This window comes from Petaurus breviceps, unplaced genomic scaffold (assembly GCF_028583685.1).
Source record: "Petaurus breviceps papuanus isolate PSGF00001 unplaced genomic scaffold, PetGlider_PUasm1.0 207, whole genome shotgun sequence".
Taxonomy (NCBI): Eukaryota; Metazoa; Chordata; class Mammalia; order Diprotodontia; family Petauridae; genus Petaurus; species Petaurus breviceps.
In genome coordinates this window covers 23,940,707-23,960,286 of record NW_027185850.1, presented here as the reverse complement: position 1 = coordinate 23,960,286, position 19,580 = coordinate 23,940,707, and the positions used below count along the sequence as shown (strand labels likewise).

General features: G+C 52.0%; 1 protein-coding gene across 1 annotated transcript; it reads right to left on the bottom strand.

Annotated features, from left to right (window-relative positions):
* Positions 1-3,893: 3,893 nt before the first annotated feature.
* LOC138164979 (origin recognition complex subunit 1-like) lies at positions 3,894-19,508 on the bottom strand. The gene is made up of 17 exons (XM_069092997.1): positions 19,330-19,508; positions 18,612-18,720; positions 17,803-17,930; positions 15,670-15,848; positions 14,658-14,988; positions 11,734-11,998; positions 10,766-10,870; positions 10,322-10,577; positions 8,807-8,889; positions 8,282-8,383; positions 7,306-7,477; positions 6,626-6,733; positions 6,377-6,526; positions 6,161-6,280; positions 5,074-5,243; positions 4,363-4,450; positions 3,894-4,243 (listed from the first exon to the last, which is right to left on the bottom strand). Exons 2-17 carry the CDS (start codon positions 18,707-18,709, stop codon positions 4,049-4,051), a joined length of 2,550 nt encoding a protein of 849 aa, XP_068949098.1. The 5' UTR covers positions 18,710-18,720; positions 19,330-19,508; the 3' UTR covers positions 3,894-4,048.
* Between the last annotated feature and the right edge of the window lie 72 nt (positions 19,509-19,580).

Genomic DNA, 19,580 nt, shown 5'->3' with positions numbered 1-19,580 from the left:
GCTTTAGACACTAGCTGTGTGACCCTGGACAAGTCACTTAACCCTTTTTGCCTCAGTTTCCTCATCTGTATAATGAGCTGGAGAAGGAAAGGGCAAACCACTCCAGTATATTCACCAAGAAAACCCCAAATGGAATCATTTAGAGTTGGACATGATTGAAATGACTAAACAACAGTAACAAACCTGAAGACAGGAATTGACTCCAACTGTTTGAAGAGTTATGTAGATAGACTTGTTCTGTCTGGCCCTACAGAGAAAAACTGAAAAATGGAGGAATTTACAAAGGAAAAAATCCAGGCATGACGTCAGGAAAAAACAAACGAGAGAAGGCCCAAAGTGGCGCGGGGCTCCCTTTTATTGGGGTAGGCTTTTCAGAGGCTGGATGAGAACTTAGGGGACCCTTGGCAAACTCTGTGACGGCAGGGAGCATCAGACTCTTTGTGTCCCCAGGGCCTGGCCCATAGTAGGCCCTTAAAGGCTTGATGGATTGGATTGGTCAGAGGTCAGAAGGAGTCTGGGCTTCTTTCCAACTCTGTGTGGGGTGGAAATAGCAGCAATGCAATAGGCCTCTTCTTGGGCACTCCGGGAGGGCTTCCTGTGCATTTGCTCTTTGGGTCCTCACAGGAGCCGCCCAAGCTGATGTACCAGGCCATTTTCCCCATATCAGAAGACCCAGGTCTGAGTTGACTTGGAAATTTTAGCCAAAACCACTGAAAAAGTTTTTTTTTTTAAAGTTTTCTCATTTTAATAACTTTATAAGACAAAAATTCCAATTAAGCATTTACTTTCTTTTGACCTCTCATACTAGGGTGAAAAAGAAAGAAAAAACTCTGGTAACAAATAGGCAGTCAAGCATCCACACATTTCCAAAAATGTGTCTTATTCTGTATCTTGAATCCATCAGGAATCAGACTTGGCTATTGCACTTATTGGAGTTCCTGAGTCTTTTGAAGTTGAGTTCCAAAGTCTTTCAAAGTTGTTATTCCATCATTTGACTTCCTGGTTCTGTTCTCTTCATTCTGCATCAGTTCATTCAAGTTTTCTCACATTCTCTCAACTATTCCTTTGTTCACTTGCTACTTCACAGTAGCATTCCATTACATCCGTATACCTTAATTTGACAATTCCTTCTCCTAATTAATAGGAACCCCCATAGTCTCCAGTTCTTTGCCACCACAAAAAGAGAAGCTATTAATATTTAATACCTATTAGTTCTTTCCTTTTTCTTTAATCCCTGAGTTTAGACCTAGTAGCGGTGGTATAACCACTTCAAAAAAACTGCAGTTAAGTGATTTTTATGGGCACAGTTGCACATTGCTTTAGCAGTTACTGTATTCCTGATGGGTGCGATAGAACCTCAGAAGCGCTTTAATTTGCATTTCCTAATTACTAGTCATTTAAAGCATTTTTTTCCCCATATGGTTGTTTCTAGCTTGGATTGCTTCCATTGAACCTTTGCCCTTTTACCATTATCTATTGATTAATGTCTCTTAGTCATATATCTTAATCAGTTCCTTATATAGCTTGGAAATCAGAACTTTATCAGACAAACTTCCTGTATAGATTTATTCTCCACTTCTCTCTCCATTCAACTCAGCTTCTAATTTTAGCTGCATTGATTTTATTTATGCAACTTTTTTAAAAATCAAAATTCTCCATTTGGTTATTTTGGTCATCTGTCTTGCTCAGTCATAATCTTTTTATTCATGGATAGCCCCAAGAAATTTCTATCCCATACCTCTAATTTGTTCATGTGGCCTTTTCTAAGTCATTTGTCTATTTGAAATTAATTTTGCTATATGGTGAGGTATTTTTTTTTTGAGGGGGGGAAGGCAAAGCAATTGGGGTTAAGTAACTTGTCCAGGGTCATACAGCTAAGTGTTAAGTATCTGAGGTCAAATTTGAATTCAGGTCCTCCTGACTTCAGGGCCAGTACTCTATTCAATGCGCACCTCGCTGCCCTGTGAGGTATTATTCTAAAACTAATTTGCCACACTGCTTTCCTTTGCACAAGTTTTTGCTGAATTGTCATTACTCTAATAGCTGGGGTCTTTTTTGGTTTTATTTAAGTTTATTTTATTTGCTTCTGTGTGTTATGAATAGAATTGGTTCCACTGATCAGCCTGTTTTCTAATCAGAAGCAAATAAGTTTTAATTGCTGCCCTGTATAATTTTTCTTTTGCTTATGAATTGCTTTCTGTATCTACCTCCCTCCTCCCTGTTCTCCCCTATATTCATTGAGTTGAATGTATTTCTACACTAGCCTCTTTGTGTTCCATCCACCTTTCACTGGTTCTGTTTAAAGTGAAATTTAAATGGTAGTGCCTGTTCCTTTTTCTGCTGGTGATGTGAGCTATAACTCTACTCTCCTTCCTTTTTTCCCTGTTATTCCCAAGAAAAATTATCATATTACATTACCAATTTTACATATGGGACCAAAATATTCTTTTTTCTAATTCTTAATAACCAATTAGTAGGGTTTTTTTCTTTTTACCTCCTCAAAGCCCAGTTCTTGTGAAGGACAGGGCTGACAAATGAGACATTCTCCTCAGTCTTGGGGGAGACCCCACCCAAGTAGAAGAGCTTTTTTTTTTTTGGAGGGGGGAAGGCAAGGCAATTGGGGTTAAGTGACTTGCCCAAGGTCACACAGCAAGTACATGTGGTAAGTGTCTGGGGGAGGATTTGAATTCAGGTCCTCCTGAATCCAGGGCTGGCACTCTATTCACTGCTATCACCCAGCTACCAGGGAAGAGTTTATTTCTGATTAAAATGTAAAGAGAATCTAATTTAGGTGAATTCTGGCCCATTGTGTTCAATTTAAATAGGGTGGAGATGATTCTCATTGATAGGATCAAAGCCCCTCATTAATTACCCAGAAACACTCTCTGACTTTTCATTCACATAATTTCCCCCTTTCATTTTCTAAAAAAAAAATTTTATTTTTGGTTCTGAATTTTGACTGACATTCTCTAGTTTTCTTCACAAGATGACTGGTGGATTTTTTCTGTGTTTTGCTCTCTTGTTCTGATAGTCCTGAGCAGCCCTTCCTTATTTCAGACTTACTGAAATATATCCAGCTTCTTTTTGGTCAGGCAGTCCAATGACTGTTAAATTATCCTTCATTCACCTTTTCCCCGTGGTTAGTTTTTTTTGATTGGATACATTTTGGCTTTGATATTTCTTGTTTCAATTTCTTGCTTACTAGTAATTTTTTGTACTTTTGGAACCGAGCCCTTAATTTACCTTTCGAGCCCCTCCGGCACTCATTTCTAGTCTAATTTCTCTAGAGCATTCATTTAATTTGTAGTATCGTTTTAAACATAAAAAACAACAAGGTTCTTCAGAATTCCAGCCAATCTTGTGGTCAGGCTGTATTGTATTTTATTTTTTTCAAGCTTTACTTGTAGTTGGAAGGATTCTCTTCTGGGTTTATCTTGGGCATCCCAGGCTTTTTCTCATTGGTGTCTTTTTTGGTTAATCATTTCCTAAATTAGGCGAGGCTCTATGAACACTTGCAGGAAAGTCCGGGCCCTGTTTATATTATATACTGTCCTGCTCTGGTGTTCTCAGGGTAGTGGGTGCTGTGCTCTCCAAGGATCTCAGGGACAGCCCAGGAGTCTTTCATTGGATTCTGTCAAAAGGCCACACCTAAGGATCGAGAAGGCTACAAGTTCCCCACTCCTGGTCCAGAGAGTTGAAAGATACTGCCCTCCTCCCTTTTTAATTAGTTGGTCTTTGCCAGCAGCAATCCCCAGCCACCCGAGATCATGTCACACAGCCAGACTCCAGTGGCTGTGGGAGTTGATGAAATGAATGTTTCTAGGTCGGTGAGTACCAATGTTAAATCAGGTTTTAAACACTTCACTGGTAACAAAGTTCTAACTCCAAAGATGTGTTAGAAAAAAACCAAAATATTTAATGTAAAATTTTAAACACGATAAAACTATTTCCATCCAGTATAAAAGCATCCTCCTTGCTTAAAATAATAAAAACTGAATTTAAAAACAATAATTTGTAATAAGTTAAGCATCTGCTCCTGGCTTCCTTCTCACTCCTCCTTCAGAGCGTACAGCACGTCATCCTGGCTCATGTTCAGACGCACTCGAAGTAACACATCATTTTTACTGGGCTCCACTAGCAGAAGCCGACAGGAGCCCAGGCGGGAGCACACGGCCATGGTCTCAGACACCGTGGGGTGTGGCAGGCCCTCAATTCTGCACAAAGCCACGTGCTGATGGTAGACCTGGAAGAATGCAAAGGAAGCAGCGGTGAATGGCTCTCCCAGATGCTGGAGGCTGAGTACAGAAGTCCCTCCCGAAGTGGGAATCCCCTCCGTGTCTGCCCCCCAGCAGCCAAACCCACCTGCTGAAGCGTAGCTTCTTCCAGGCCTGACCGCCGGAATTCTGCCAGGATGGCTCTCAGGAAGCCCTGCTCCAGGACGGAGGCATTCCTAAAGAAAGGCAGAGACACTGTGCTCTCACCAGAGCCTGGAGCCCCGATGCCACTTCTGAAGGACATTTAACATACAGCTGCTCAACCCTGCTGAGGCTTTCTGAGCTGGCTACGGTTCTACGGACCCTCAGAAAGCTGCTGAACTGTGCTCCGGACAGAGTGTGGAGCCTGGCATCAGGCCCTCACTAGCTGTGGGCCCTGGGCAAGTCACTTTACCGCTGTGTGCCCATTTCCTCAGCTGTAAAATGGGGACAATAATAGCAGCTCTCTCCCAGGGCGGCTGTGGGGATCCCATAATGAGACAACATTTGTGAAGTGCTTAGCACAGAGCCCCGCACACGGCAGGCGTGAATGAAGAAAATGCTTGTTCTCTTCTCCGTGAAGGACAGTGGAGCCCTGGGCCAAATGACCAGACCGCAGGGGTCCAGCTCTGTCATTCGCTAAACACGGAAGCTGCAAAGTTGCAAGAGGTGACTTTGAAGGTTTCTTTAGCACGGAGGAAGACGTCTTGAGCAATGGCCAGCGCAGGATCACGTGGGCCTCCCTCATCCTCAGGACCCAGGCACACCCTTCTCTCTGGAATACTCCAGGGTAGGGGGGCAGGTCAGAAACCAGACTCACCTGATGGCCATTATGTAAGCGGATGAAAACATTTCTTCTGCAGCTTGCAGCACGTGGGCCACCTTGACCAGGCCCAAGGAATCTGGCTTTTGGCTGGAGAACTGGCAGATCTCTGTGGCTCTCCTGCAGACATCCAGGCAGCGCCGGGCATCACCAGAGAGGGCTGCTACCTAGAATCAGAGCATGCTGTCAGGGACCCCGAAAACCTGGCGGAGTCTCTGGGTCTGGCTGTGTAAGTCCCCAGTACGCCACAGAAGTCCCATACTTCCTTCCAACAGAGAGCAGGCAGACAGGGCTGCATATTAAAGAAAATGACTTGTGATGAGGCTTTTTCCTCGGGAGTTTGGCGCTGGGCCATCTAGGTGACTCAGGGAGTGTCGAGGAGCTGCCCTGAAGCTTGAGACTGTCACCTTGGGAGTATATTCCTGCATTTGAGAGGGAGCCAGACTGTTCCACCCAATCGTGACCGACTCTCCAAACATCTAGGAATGCAACGACTCCCTCCAGAGTTCTTATAAAACACTGCCTTCCTGCACGGCAGGGAGAGCCCTTGTGGCCTACGTCTGAGAGATGACCAGCCGTGGCTTAGAGGGCAGCCCCCACCCTGCCAGGCCGATCTCAGCGATCGCTGTCGACACTGCCAGTGTTGTGGAGACCACATGTCTGCAGGAGTGCATTCTGGTCTGCCTGTTTCAGAACGGACAGTGCCAATCTGGAGGGTATCCAGAGGAAGGTGACCAGGAAGGTAAGGGAGAGGGGCACTGCCCACGAGGAGGGGCCAAAGGAGCGGGTAGTCCTAGCTGGGAAGGGGACAAATACTGAGAGTTGTTCAAGAAGGATTAGACTTGTTTCTTCTTGACTTCATACAGCAGAACACAGATGTGTCAGAGAACCAGATCTCGGCTCCACGTAGAGGAAAAACTAAGTTCAATGAGAACTCTCCCAGACCACAATGGGCAGGTGCTAGAGATGGAATGACGTACATTGGGATAAAGCAGAAAAGCTTTGGGCAGGGCTTGACCCAGAGGACCCTGAAGGTCCCTCAGGGACTCCAATGTAGCTGACGCTTATACTGAACACCGCTCACCTTCCTGGACACCAGCTGGATGGCATCGTCTTCAAAGGCCTTCACACCTTCCAGGCGCGACACTACGATCTCCTGCAGCTGTTTATAGGTGTAAGGCTGGAAGGACATCCTGGTCAGACCCTAAGAAACCCAAAGGACAGATGCCTAGAGGTCATGGCTCCACCAAGGAAGCCCAGCCTCTGCCAGCCCTGCGCCCAGGCCCTCTGCCCTCCTCACCATGCGGCTGGCCACCCTGCTCATCACCATCCTCTCAGGCAGGTCCATGGTGTTGGCAATGGCCAGGACGATGAGCTGGCTGCCGCGCTGAGCAGGCCAGTCAAACAGGCTGTACAGCACGTCCTGTTTCGGGGTCCACAGGAGGTCGAGCTGGTGGGGATGGGATGCCAAGAAGCCACTGTCAGTGCTGTTCCCTCCCAGCTACCAGCCTCGAGCTCCCCTCCCAGCTCTGCGGCCAGCCCCCCTCACCTCGTCCATCAGGAGCACTGTGGTCTCCTGGCCGGGTGCGGGCTGGCTGAATCGCTTCTGTAGCAGCTCTGCGGCATGGCTGGCAGTAGCCTTCTGACCTGTCAGCTTCTGGATGGGGAAAATGAACTACTGCTCAGCCCCCACAGCTCCCAGGACCCCTGGCCTGGGCCGGCCAAGCCAATGGCAGGAGCTCAGCTCTTCCTTGTCTTGGGTTTAATCTCGCTGGGTTAGATGGGGGTGCTGCCAATCCCAGGCTACAGACCCTCTCCCTGGGGTAGTGGGACAACAGCAGCGGTGCCTAGGAGGGGGACCCCACAGCCTGGCTCCAGCCATCTGTCCAGGCTGCTTTCACACGGCTCTCCTTCGGTGTGCCTTCTGGCCAGATGATGTCCTGCCCCTAGTCCTGCTGATGCCCTCCTGTTTCCTCAAGTCGCCCCTCCCTTCAGGCCCAGTCCAGATCCCCCTGACCCCAAGCAGCCCAAAGTCCTGGCTCCCTTTTCAGACTGCTCAGGGCACTGTCCCAATGCCGGGCTCTGTGCCACACTTGGATATGTCTCTGGTTTATCCCCAGTGCTCCTCCCCATGCTTGACATGGCTACCTGGGGCCCCAACAGCTGTGAGCTGGGGTCCAAGCCCCAGCCCTGCCTAGTCTAAGAGCGCCAGCTGGGCCCCCAGCTCACCTGCAGGATCTGCACATAGGCCTGACGGGGCTCAGTCAGCTTCATGCCATTGACCTCGACATAGCGGAAGGGGGGCAGCTCGTCTGCCTGGGCAGCCTGCTGCAGGGAATGCACCACCTCGTGCACAATGGCCGTCTTCCCTGTCCCAGGGACCCCAGAGATGTACATGCACCTAGAGCAGGAAGGGCAGTGGTTGGCAGGATCGCGGGCAACTCTAACATGGCTCGAGGAGCTGACCAGGGCCCTTGCCGTTAGCTTATCCTTGGGAGCCATCAGTTGCTTACACCAGCTAAGTCTTCAACCAACACTTGTTTTATTTACTATTTATGAGTCTTTAGTGGCTCCTGTCTGCTTACCACATAAAATACAATTCCTGATTTCAGCATTCAAGGCCCCCAGTCTGGATCCAATCTATGTTATCGACCGTGTTCTAGCCTGACTAGACAGCCCTCTGTGTCTCTTAGAGGGTGCCTGGCGCCCCATCCTGCATCCCTCATCCTTTCTGGTGTCCCCTCCAATATCCTCTTCTGGCAGCTGCCTCTTCCCGCCTCGTGGATGACGGATCTCTCCCAAGCTGTCAGACCCCCACCCACCCACATGGTGTGGTAGCCACAGGAACAACGGCCCCCATCATGGGAGCACTTTGGAGGCTTCATAGAGTATCCCCATGACCACCCCACAACATAGGAATGTGTGCCCAGAGATGGGGGTGCCTCCCCTGCTTCTCTGCAGAAGAGCCCCACAGCCCCACTGGCTGCAAGGTCCTTGAAAAAAGAACCATGTCTTGTTCCCTGTTTGTGGCCACAGAGCCTGCGAATGGAGCAGATGCTTTAAGCATGTCAGACAGGAAGGCACGGGCCAAGGGGCTCAGACCCTCTGGATTTCTCTTGCCTCCAAGGGCTCAGCATGGATCTTTCCCTCGGCCTTCTCCACAGCACCCTGACCTCCCCACGTTGCAGGGCCCAGGGCAACTCACCCTCCTGTCCTGTCGAGAAGCTTGCTTTCCACAAAACTGTAGATGTCTTGGAACTCCTGCTCCCTGCAAGGCAGAGACTCAGGCACGAAGGAGACGTGCAGCCTTGAAAGGGAGACAGAAGGGCAGGAAGAAAGTTGAGAATGGGACGAAAAGGGCAGCCCAACGCTCTGTAACAGAGGTCGTGTTCATGGCTTCCAGCCTGAGCCCTAATCCACACACCTGGAGATGCTTCTGCCCCCTGGGCTTGACCTCAAATCCTGAGCCTCTCCTTCCTTCTCCAGGTCCCCATGTCCATCTTGGTCTACACCCCCCCCCCCTCTATCCCTGTTCCACTGAGCTTTTCTGAATCAGACAGAAGACTCAGACCTGACTGTCCTTAACCAAGGAATCCTCCCTTTTCAGAACAGTGGCCTGTTCCCTTCACTGCATTCCATGGTAGACAAATCAGTGAACTTTGACTTATTTCTGTCTTGTGAAAATCAAGGCAAACATTTTCCACCTGAAAGAGGGCATGGGCTCACTCACCGTATCTGGGCCTCTTCAAGTGAGTTGGTGGGTTTCTGGGCAGCCTTTCTGCGCCTGCGGATCTGAGGGGTCCTCAGCTCAGACTGTAAGAAAGAGACAATGGTGTCTGGTGGAGACCGCAGCCAGGGCACCTGAACAATGGTGTCCCCCATCTCTACAGCTCAGGACTGAGTGGCAGCGTTTCCCCCGACTTCTCCCTAGACCAAAAGGAAACCTCGGGGACGCTCCCCTCCTATGCTACACCTGCTAGCCCATCTTTCATGTACTCCGGCCACTCTCTGCCTCTTAAGCCTGTCCATGGGTGTGGTCTGGTCTGGGATGGTGAACTCCCTGACAGGCTGCTTCACCCAACAAGCATGGGAATGCTTGCTCAGGCCAGGCCCTGGGCTACACGCTGGGGAAACAAAGGCAGAAATGAAGGTGCCTCTGTGCTCAAGGAGCTTTAAGGGAAGCGGCCGTAGGCTGGCTCCCCCATCGCTGGAAGCTGACAGCCAACCCTTCTGCCATGCCAACGCTGTCCCCTCTTCTGACTCTCACAAGGACCCTGCGGACCAGAAGCTGTCATCGTCACTCTGATTTTATGGATGGGGAAACTGAGGCTGAAAGGGGAGGACCTCACGGGGTCACATGGCTCGCCGGTCCAGCGCGCTCTGTATTCAGCTGCCCCTGAGAGGTCTGGGCGGCCACGCTGGATGGATGGAGGAGAATTTATGACTCTAGGAGCCCCCTGAGCAGCCTTATGCTGGAGGGCATAGAATAGACGCCCCATGGCCTATTATCCTGGAATAGGACCCTCAGAGCTGGTGGCTTGGTGTGGTCCAGGGACTAAAGAGGCATCAGCTGGTGGGTCAATCAATCAGGATTTATTAAGCACCATCATGTGCCAGGGACATAAGCCCTAGGGATACAAAGGCAAAAACAAGGCACTGGCTTTCACACTTAGATGGAGCTTAGGATCTGGTGATCCCCTCGTGCCTCTTCAATCATCCCCTTTTCATTTTTCATTTTTTTGGGATGAGGCAATCGGGGTTAAGTGACTTGCCCAAGGTCACACAGCTAGTAAGTGTCAAGTGTCTGAAGTCAGGTCCTCCTGACTCCTGGGCCCGCACTTTATCCACTACGCCACCTAGCCACCCCATCCTTAAAAAACTGGCTCCAGACCTCGTCATCCCCCCAGGCTATTAACCTACATCTTGTCCTCTCTCCTTCCTTTCTCAGCCATCCCATGGCAGGGCGGTCTACACCTGCTGCCCCCCTTCCTCTTGTTCAGTCTCTGGCTCCTGGCCCCCCAAAGTTGCCAGCCAAGTCTAACTGCCAGCGGGGTGGTCTTTCCTCAACCCTCCCTTCTTGGCCTCTCCTCCCAGACACTCTCACTCACTGGGCTTTTGCACCCTTGGAGGGATAACTGAGGTCTTGGGTGCCATTGCCAGTCCTGGAGGCTGGCACTGTCAGTCCTCACAGCCTGACCTCGGATGCACACTCACCCCACAGAAAATGTACCCAGAAGAATCTTACTGTTTTTTGTGGGGTCCTGGAAGGGGTCTTAGAAGGGGTCCTGGAAGAGGTCTTGGAAGGGGTCCTGGAAGGAGTGCACTGTATGGAAGACTTGCTGGCAGATCGCTGGGGCCTGACCACAGCGCTCTGTCTTCTCTGGCGTTGGCGGGGTGTGGAAAGTTCTTCCTCTTCGTTGCTGCTGTAGTCAGAGTTGGAAGGTTCTCCTGGTAAGTATCCATCTTCACTTTCTGAGTCACATCGACTGTCACCTAAAATTCTGGGAAGGGGAGGAGGGCACATCTCTGACATTCAGCATCCTGGAGGCCGGGCTCCCCAAAGACAAGGACCGGCTGCTTCCCCCCGCCCCAACTCAGGATCCTGATGGGCTTTCTGGACTGGTGGGGGATGGGGGCGGGGTACGAAGGCAAAAGAAGCAACATTTTCCCTTCCAAGGTGACTCATTACCTTAAAGTCTCCCTGATCTTTCTCAAGGCCCTGAGTGACTGCTTCCTGTGGCTCGGTGGGCTCTCAGCACAGTCTTCCTTCTCTGAGTCCATCCCTTTAGGCACCCTGTAAGAAAGCCAGAGACCTCACTGGATGCTGCCTGGGAAGGAGGGGGGCTCAGCAGGCCTCCTGCCTTCCTAACAAGAACATGATTTCCCCGCTTGCTGCACTGTGCTGAGCTGAGGTCACACGTGGGGATGACAGGTGCCCCAGACTTTCGGTGACCAGCATCCAGCAGCAGGAAGTGCAGATGCTACAGTCTGGATGGCCAAGTTTCAGTGTAGCCACTGACACTTCAGAGCCGTGTGTGTCCAAGTGCCCCGAGCCTCGATTTCCCCATCATAAATGGGGCTGTGGTGTGTAATGCCTACTTTACTGGGTTCACTCAGGGACAGAAGGGTCCTGAGATCACTAGTGGGCCCCCCTCATCACCCATTCTACAGAGCAGGTATAATTCAATTGCTGGTCAAGGGACACGCTGGGTGTTCAGACCCAGGGTGGGCTGCTGCTCTGACTCCTGCCTGAATTTCAGGACTATGGACACAGAAACAATGGTAACGACTCATCATCTTGGATTAGATGCACTTTGCCCAAAAAACAAGTGGATGGCTCTAATCACTGGGCCTGGGCAGAGCTTCTCCAGCCTCTAACACACACCAGTACATCTGCTGGAATGAGAGACACTAGAGAAAGGCGCATCATGACAGCAGGGGGCCAAGAATGCAGCTTCTGAAACGAGATGAGCTTTGCCCTGGCACTAGGAGCCCAGAATGACCTGGCTCATCGACACTGTGCTAAGGGGGAAGGTGACGTGTTACGCCCCAAAGCCACGCACTGAACTAGAGCCGTGCAGGACCGGCGGTGCCTGGGCTGGGGTGCCATCCTGTGCCCTGAATCACTGCTGCGAACACCAGCCTGTCCTCACTCACCTGGGCCTCAAGGCCATGGGAAGGTTAGCCTCCACACCCTCTTGGAGAGGAATGAGTCTCCTCTTCTTATTAAACTTGAATTCTTTCTGAGCTGCAGGAAGGGCGTGAATTCCACCATTGGCACGAGTTTTCTTACAAGGTGAAGGGGTCTCAGGCAAAGCCACTTTCCTTTTAGTTGGTCCCAAAGAGTTACAGGGACTGTTGGGCTTAGGCTGGGTCAGCTTGAGGCTGATGTGGGCAGATTTGCAGGGTGTCCTCTGGGGACCTGGGGGCCAAGAGGGGTCAGTCAGTAGGGAGAAAGGTGAGACATGTGCCTAGCTGGATGGCCTGCTGCTCTACGTACTGTCATCTCTTGGCTTGGAACCACGCAGAGGGGGTGACTGCTCAGGCTCACCTGGCCATCAGGGGGCTCTGCACAACCTGAGCCACTCAGGTCCCGTCTAAGCAGGAACTGGGCAGGAAGGCAAGGCTGTCACCAGCTGCCCTTCCCTCATTCTCAAACTCAAGTTCTTTCTGGTACTAGAGAAGACCAGTAATTCACCAGAGAAAATACTGAGGAGATAGTGAGCAATGTGCCAAGAAAGGTCAATGGTCTGGCCATCTTGGCAACATGACGGGCAAAAGGGGTGAGGGCCGCAGAGAAGAGCTGCGTCCGGAGAGCATCTTATCAAGCAGAAGTAAGTCTAGAGAGCAGAGTGATGAAAGCTGGGGAGCTGCAGGGCAGGGCAGCGCTGTGCATCAAGAACACATACACCTCAATAGAGAGATGAGACGCCCAGTGGGAAGCAGACAGGAGAGGAGGGGGGACCCCGGAAGACACTGGGGCCAGGGACTGTGGCAGGAGGCTATTTGTACTGCAGACCACCTGGACAGAAGGAAGGACAACAAGCCGCTGCAGTAGACCTTGGCCCAGAGGCCTGATGTCCTGAGGGGGCACTGAGGGATTCAAACACCCACTAGAAGTGCGCGTGGCTTTGGGACTTGACACCTCCATTCTTCAAAAGGTAGAGGAAGTGGTGAGGGGAGCTGTTCAGGACCAGAAGGTGACCATCAGGGAAAGGGTGGGAACCTTGGAAGGGAGTGAGCTAGCCATCCGAAGCTGCCGGACAATCAATGTCAGGAGACAGGGGCAGCATCCATCTGTTCTCAATGACTTCAGGTCACTAGGCCTGACGGAATCATACCCTGGAAGGCTGAAAACTTGGTCGAGGTGGCTACCGCGCAGTTATCAATGGTCACTGGGAAAGAGGATGGCAGATGGGCCTCAAGTTTGGTGGCACAGTGGGCAGAGCACTGAACCCTGGCCTGAATTCTGCCTTAGTTTCCTCCTTTGTAAAATGGGGAGGATAAGACGATAAAATCAGGGCTGCTGGGAGGTTTAGAGTCCTCAGCCCAGAGCCTATCACTGCAAATTCATCCCCCTTCCTTTTTGGGAAGTGTTACGGGGTGTGATTCCAGCAAAGGCATTTGACCGTGTCTCTCACACTCTCTTGTAGGTACGGACTAGATGGCGTCCATGAACGCCGTGTTGGCTCCGTCTCCCTGTCTGTGGATGGGAAGCTCTCAAGGTACCGCCTTCCACACTGGAACAGCTCTCATTGTCAGGGAGTTTATCCTTCCACAAATCCACCCCTTTGTACTGTCTAAACACAGTCTCTAGCTCTGCCCTTTTCCACGTTCTTGCATGACCCTCAGTTCCTTCAGCTCTCCTTTCTGAACATGGAGTACCCCCTGTGGGACTGTCATGTGGAAAGGGGACTAGCCTTGTTCCCCAGTGATGATAAGCTGCAAAGAGCATGATTTAGCTTAATCTCCAGACAAACCGCCTCAGAAGCAGAGATTTCTTAAAGTGGGCCAAGCTCACTTCCTCTCCTCTGGAAGTCTTCAGGAGAAAGTCAGCACACTGTCCTGTTTTTGGCTATTGCCAGCCATAGCTGGAGGCGACTTTTCTAAGAATCCTCGCTGCCCCAGGGGCTCCTGGTCAGCGGGAGACCCTGACGAGCCTTCCCAGCTTGATAGGGGGGACCCAGTGATGTGAATCAGAACCTGCCCAGAAGAGAAGCTGTGTCTTCCAGGACAACCTCATATCTCAGAAGAGGCAACAAGCACCGAATTAGGTGAAACTCTCACCTCCACACAGATGATTCTCAGAGGTGCCTGGCCCAGTCTCTCCTCTGAGCTTCAGTCCCATCAACCATTGCCCACTGGACATCTCCAAATGGATGTCCTGGACAATCGTCACATCCAAGACAGAGCTGTGCTCCTGCCTCCCCCAACCCTTCCTTCCCACTACCAACCCTCAACATCTCTGCTAAAGGCACCAGAGATTGCTGAGAGTTTCAGAAAAGAACAAAGGTAGAGGAAGCATAGAGGGCCTTGCAAGGGCATTAACTGAAGGAGAGAAGGGATAAAGGGATGACCAGATCTGGTGATGGATCTGAAAAGCTGAGGCAGACATGGGAGTGTTTGGAGGCAGGAGGGAAGATGCCAGTAGACAGAGATTAGAGAGTGAGGGTGGGAGTGGGAGGCCATTTGTCAAAGATGGGAAGGTAAAGAATCAAGCGTGCAGGTAGAGGAATTGGCCTTGGCAAGCAGAAGGGCCAGTTCTTCATTTCTCCCAAAGGAATAAAGGAGGAGATAGAAGGGGAAGATGTCAGAGGGATGTGAGGAGGAGAACCGGGAGCTCTTTGCAAAGGGCCTCCATATTTGGCTGTTTTGTTGTTTTTTTTTTGGCAAAGTATGAAGTGAGTGTCTCAGCTGGGGGTGGAGGGAGAGGAGGCCATGGGAGGTTTGAGGAAAGAAGGGAAGGTTTGGAATTGCTGGGGTGAGGGAGAGAGGACTCACTGAACATTCTAAGGTTTTTATGGGAACAGAGAGGAGGCTGGTCCCAATCCTGTTCACTGACATCTGTCCTTCAGACTTACTTCCCAGATCCAGCCGCTTTCTGGCCCGAGGAGGGGTGGAGGAACGGGGAGTTCGGCTAGCGCGTATCTCCTGGGAGGGGCAGGACTTGGAAATGGAATGGCGTGACTCTATGCGTCCAATGCCCCGCTCAGCAGTGTTCATGGGCTTGGCTCCTGGCACCTTGGGAGAGGCATTGCACCCAGGACTCTTCTCATGTGACTTCTTCATCTCAGCAAGCAGCTTTGGGGCCAGTGGGCGGAAACACTTGTTGTCCCAGGAGAGCTTGACGTAGAATGTCTGTCTGTCTTTCTGCCCCTTTGGTATAGCTTCTTTTGGGGCCAAAGCTACCACCTGCATTCAAAAGTATAAATTAGGAGGAAAAGACAACAAAGGGGAGAGTGGCACAAATGCCCCCCCCCCCATCTCACTGATGAGCCAGCTGCCCAAAGTCATCAGCCCCAAATCTGAAGGTGAAAGTAAATTTGGAAAGGCTTAAGTAAGCGAAACCAGGAGAAATACACCTTACACCGCGGCCTGAAAGGACACACGTGAAGAACTGTCCTGGGCAAGTCCTTGGGCCACCCAAAGATCCAAGCTTCAGGGCTGATGCCACCTGTCCCACAGCCTCACAAAGGCGGCCTCTGCCCCAGTTGGGCGATGGCTTCTTCCCTCCCATCTCAATGTTTCTCTCCTTGGAATTCTTCCCCTTCCCCTTCTACAGAGCCAACCATCTCTCCAATGCACGACTGGTTGGATCACCTCTGGGCTCTCTCCTAGTTTTCCGTCTCTGTCTCTGAGCCCATCAGACTAGCTGGGATACCAGGAGCAATAATGGTCAGCTCAGGCCCCCTGAGCCCTGGGAGCTTAGGGTGGCAGCACATGGTGCATACTTCTCTCCATACCTCACACCCTTTCTCTGGGTAAAGCCAAGCCCACAGGGTAACATCCAATGACATTTCCCAGGAGGACCAAGTGACAATGGGAGCGACATGACACAAGGGGGGCAGAGAGGGAGGCTGAGGGACTACGCACCTGAACTGGGCCGAGGATGTTCTTGATGCTGATGTCCCTCGGGGGGTCATCGTACCAGAAGATCTCCTGTGGGGCAGCCTCCCGGCCAAGCAGCTTGTGCTTGCTGAGGGGGATCTCACTCAAGCGAATGAACCACTGGACCACAGCATGCGAGGAGGGCTCAGGCTCTAACGAAGACACTGAGCAGGAAGAGAAACACAGGTGCCCCTTGTGGTCACGTGGCCAGCAGCCGGCAGAGCCAGTGTTCCCTTGGGAGCTGCCCTTCCTTCTGATAACAAGCCAGCACATCTGCCCCAGCCCAGCCAATCATTCCCCGTGGGCTGCTGTGTAAACCATGAACCCTGTCCAGGTCTTCGCCTCAAGTTAGATGGGAGAGAGCTGCCGTCTATCAAAGGGCCTTAGAAGGGTGATTCTGAGGGCTCACTGGCCTCACTGCTCTGCCTGACTGGGCCCGGTGACCTCCACAGGTCAATGCCAGCTCGCTTATCACAACCATCGGCACCCAGATGCTCCAACAAGCCATGCAAATGACCAGAAGTCCAAGGTCAGAAACAACTGAGGCCAGTCCTCAAAGAAATCAAGAGAGCCACAAGATAAACATTTTACAGACAATGTAAAATGTCCAGCTGCTGAGCTGACCCTGGCCAGAACAAAGGGACACACCTTCCCCACCAATACTGGGGCTGCTCACTGCCTTGGGGTGCTCTCAAACCTCATGCAGCTGTTTTGTGGTCACCCTCCCAATAAGCCTCACTGCCCTGTCCATTCTCCAAGATGCCCCAGATGCCCAGCTCTCCTAGGAAGGAGCCGGCCCACACTCTCCCACTTAAAACTGTTTCCCCTGTCAGCCATTCTTCCTCTTGGGGCCCAAGCTTCTGCTAGACTGACCCTTGGTGTCCCCAGCTCTCCCCCACCCCTCTATTCCTGTGTCTTCCTAGTTGTCCCCCCATGGACGCCACTCCTTACCGACTCTCTCCAGGACCATCTCCCATTCAGCCTTCATCACCTCCACCTCCAGGAAGGAGCCTTTGCCAAAGAGGCCCCATTTCCTGGTTCTACCGCTGACTGTGTGGATGGTGATTTAACAGCTCCCTTAATCAGTTTTCTATCTCTTACCTACCTCATTCTAGTCCCTCCCAGAGAATTTCCCCATAAGGTAAGAGGGACACAGCTGACCTTCATCCCCTCCTCTTCCTCTTTTCTAGGACTATAACTATGTTTGAATTCACTCATCCAGCCCTCAACTTTTCTCCTCAGTCTTGACATATATAGCAATTTCTTCTCCCCATTTTACAGATGAGGAAACAGACTAAAAGGTTAAATGATTTGCCTCAGGTCACAGAGTTACTGTCTGAGGCAGGATTTGAACTCAGGGTTTCCTGACTCCAGTCTAGACCACTATGCACTACTGAACTAGCTGATTAAAAACGAACACCTTAAAGGTAAATTACTTGTCTTCCCTTTTTAACAATCAGCTGCCTCATAATCAATCAAAACCATTTCAATCAACTTATTGGATTACAGACTATTAGAGCTGGAAAAAGGGCAGTTTGGTAGCTCAATGGATAGCGCTTGACTGGAGCTGCAAAGACACATCTTATCTTCCTAAGTTCAAATCCAGCCTCAGATACTCACTAGCTGTGGGACCCTGGGCAAGTCATTTCACCTATTTGCCTCAGTTTCCTCATCTGTAAAATGGAGTGGAGAAGGAAATGGTAAATAACTCCAGTATCTTTGCCAAGAAAACCCCAGTGGGGTCAGGAGAGTGTCAGACACGATGGAACAACAGTGAGAGCTGGAAAAGACCTCCTAAATTATTTCCTTTCATTTCACATATAAGCCTACATACATCCTATAACATATTAGACGTCCGTCACTGGAAATCTGTTTCCTCTTTTCTTTTCAACCCATCCCCTTCCGTGCCTAAGCCCCCAGTTGCTGGTGGTCTTCCCTCCCTCCCTCGCTCTCTCTCTCTCTCTCCCCTCTTTGCCCCTCTTTTTCCCTGTTTCTCCTGCTTTCTTCCCTCTGGTTCCTAACCCTTTCTCCTGGGGGTGTTGGTAGGCCTGGCCCCCCAGCTAGAGCCTGATGGTGTCAGGGACAGAGCCTGGCCCTGCCTTTCCCTGGGGAACTCACCATCCCTGGAGAGCTGGATCAGCTTAGCAATATACGGGTTGTCATCGTCATGCCCTTCTACCAGCACGAAGTCCCCTAGATTGATCTGGACTTTGGTGTTGCTGCTTGGAGATGTCACACAAATACTTCTGCAAAGCAACCCCAGGGATAAATTGGCCTAGAGTACAGGAAAATCAAGTCACTAAGACCCTCAGGCCAGATAAGGAACTTGCAGGTCAAGCCAGGTAGCTCTGCCTCCAAAAGGGAAAGAGATTCCCGGGAAAGTGTGCCCAGGAGCAGAGGTATACTGGGGGCTCCCTGGGCTCGGGCCTGACGCTGTAGGCTGATCCCCAAGATCCTCCCCTCCCCTCCCCGCTAGGGACAAAGGCTTCAGCAGCGGACCAGGAATAAGGCCGAGAAGGCTGTGCCTCCCCTGCCCGGCCCGCATATGTGCACCCAGTCCCAGTCACGATCCAAACAGATACAAGTCTTTCTTTTAGAAGGACGTCGGTCCTCACAGATTCCTTCCGACCCCAGCTTAAGGCTCACCTTTTGCAAGAGGACCAGGGGAGACCCTCACCTGGAGTCCTCCCTGAGATGCGCCCCCCGAGTCTTGTCTACACAACTTAGCTGTACTTTGTCGTTTGCAGGCCATCTACCCACTAGACCCGAGCTCTGGGGGGCAGGGATGGTCCTCACAGTCCTCGTGTGCCTGGCACTCAGCGCGGTGCCCGGCACGGAGCAGGCTCTTAATAAATGCTGGCCGGTCTCTTCCCAGGCCGAGGCCCCAGAGACTGCTGCCCCAGGGAGCGGGCCTGCCGGTCACTTACCTGTAGAGGCTGCGCTGCAGTTTGCGGTCGTAGGATTCGCACTCAAGCCATGAGTAGTGCCGTCTGGCCCTGAGTCTGGTGAAATAGCGGCTGCTCATGGCTTCTGGTCCTGAGTGGGGGACGGGAGGAGAGGCGGGGTGTCAGGCGGTCTGGGGAGGCCAGGGAGCCGCAGGGCCGCGGCAGCACGGGAATCTGGGCGCCCGCGGGCACCCTCCGGGCCTCTCCGCAGGCTCCCTTGCCCCCTGCGGGGTGGATGAAGCCAGAATCCCGATCTACCCCCCTGTGGAGCGGGGATCTGTGGGGGGAGTTGATGCGGAGGGCCCCAGGCCAGGGCGTACACAGCAGGCACTCACAGGATGCTCCCGGGCGGGGCCCGGAGCGGTCTGATAAGGAAGGCCCCAGCGCCCCCAGGGCGGATCCCTGCCTGGACCCGCGAACATCTTGCTTTCAGATAAGGAGCCAGCCCCTCCCCCACCCCGGCACTAGAGGGCTTAGGGAAGGGGGTAGGGGGCGGGGCAGGGCAGTAAGGAAGGCTCCTTTCCGTAGTTTCCCGCCTCTCTGCCCCCAGAGCTGGAACCTCCCTCCCACGCTTCCGGGCCCAGTCCGCTTCGGGGCTGCGCCTGCCTCCCCGTGCCTCAGTTTCCCCGTGTGCAAAGGAGGGGGGGGTCGCCTCCAGTTCCCCCCCGCGCACCCCAGACGCCCCGGGCCCCAGGCTCACCCTCTCGCTTTCTCCGCCACTCCGCGTACGCGCTGCTCGCCCTCCTTGCCAGCCGGCAGCGTTAGAAAGAAGTTTGAAATGAAAGATTCGCGCCAAGCCGAACGTGGCCCCGCCCCTCGCGTCACGCTAGGCCACGCCCCTTCGCCCTCTACGTCAGGGCCCGGAGCCTTTGTCTCCACCTCTCCCTCTCTCCCACCCCTCCCAGGTTCTAAAGGCCGTTCGACGTCCCGGCGTTCCGCCCCTACCTTCCC

Bases quoted from the DNA above. Each gene is read 5' to 3' on its own strand.
- LOC138164979 (XM_069092997.1), bottom strand. From the start codon at position 18,709: ATGAGCAGCCGCTATTTCACCAGACTCAGGGCCAGACGGCACTACTCA. The intron at 17,931-18,611 runs GTAAGTGACCGG...GTTGCTTTGCAG, and splicing joins CTGCAGCGCAGCCTCTACAG to AAGTATTTGTGTGACATCTC. The intron at 10,871-11,733 runs GTGAGTGAGGAC...GCTTTCTTACAG, and splicing joins CCCATGGCCTTGAGGCCCAG to GGTGCCTAAAGGGATGGACT.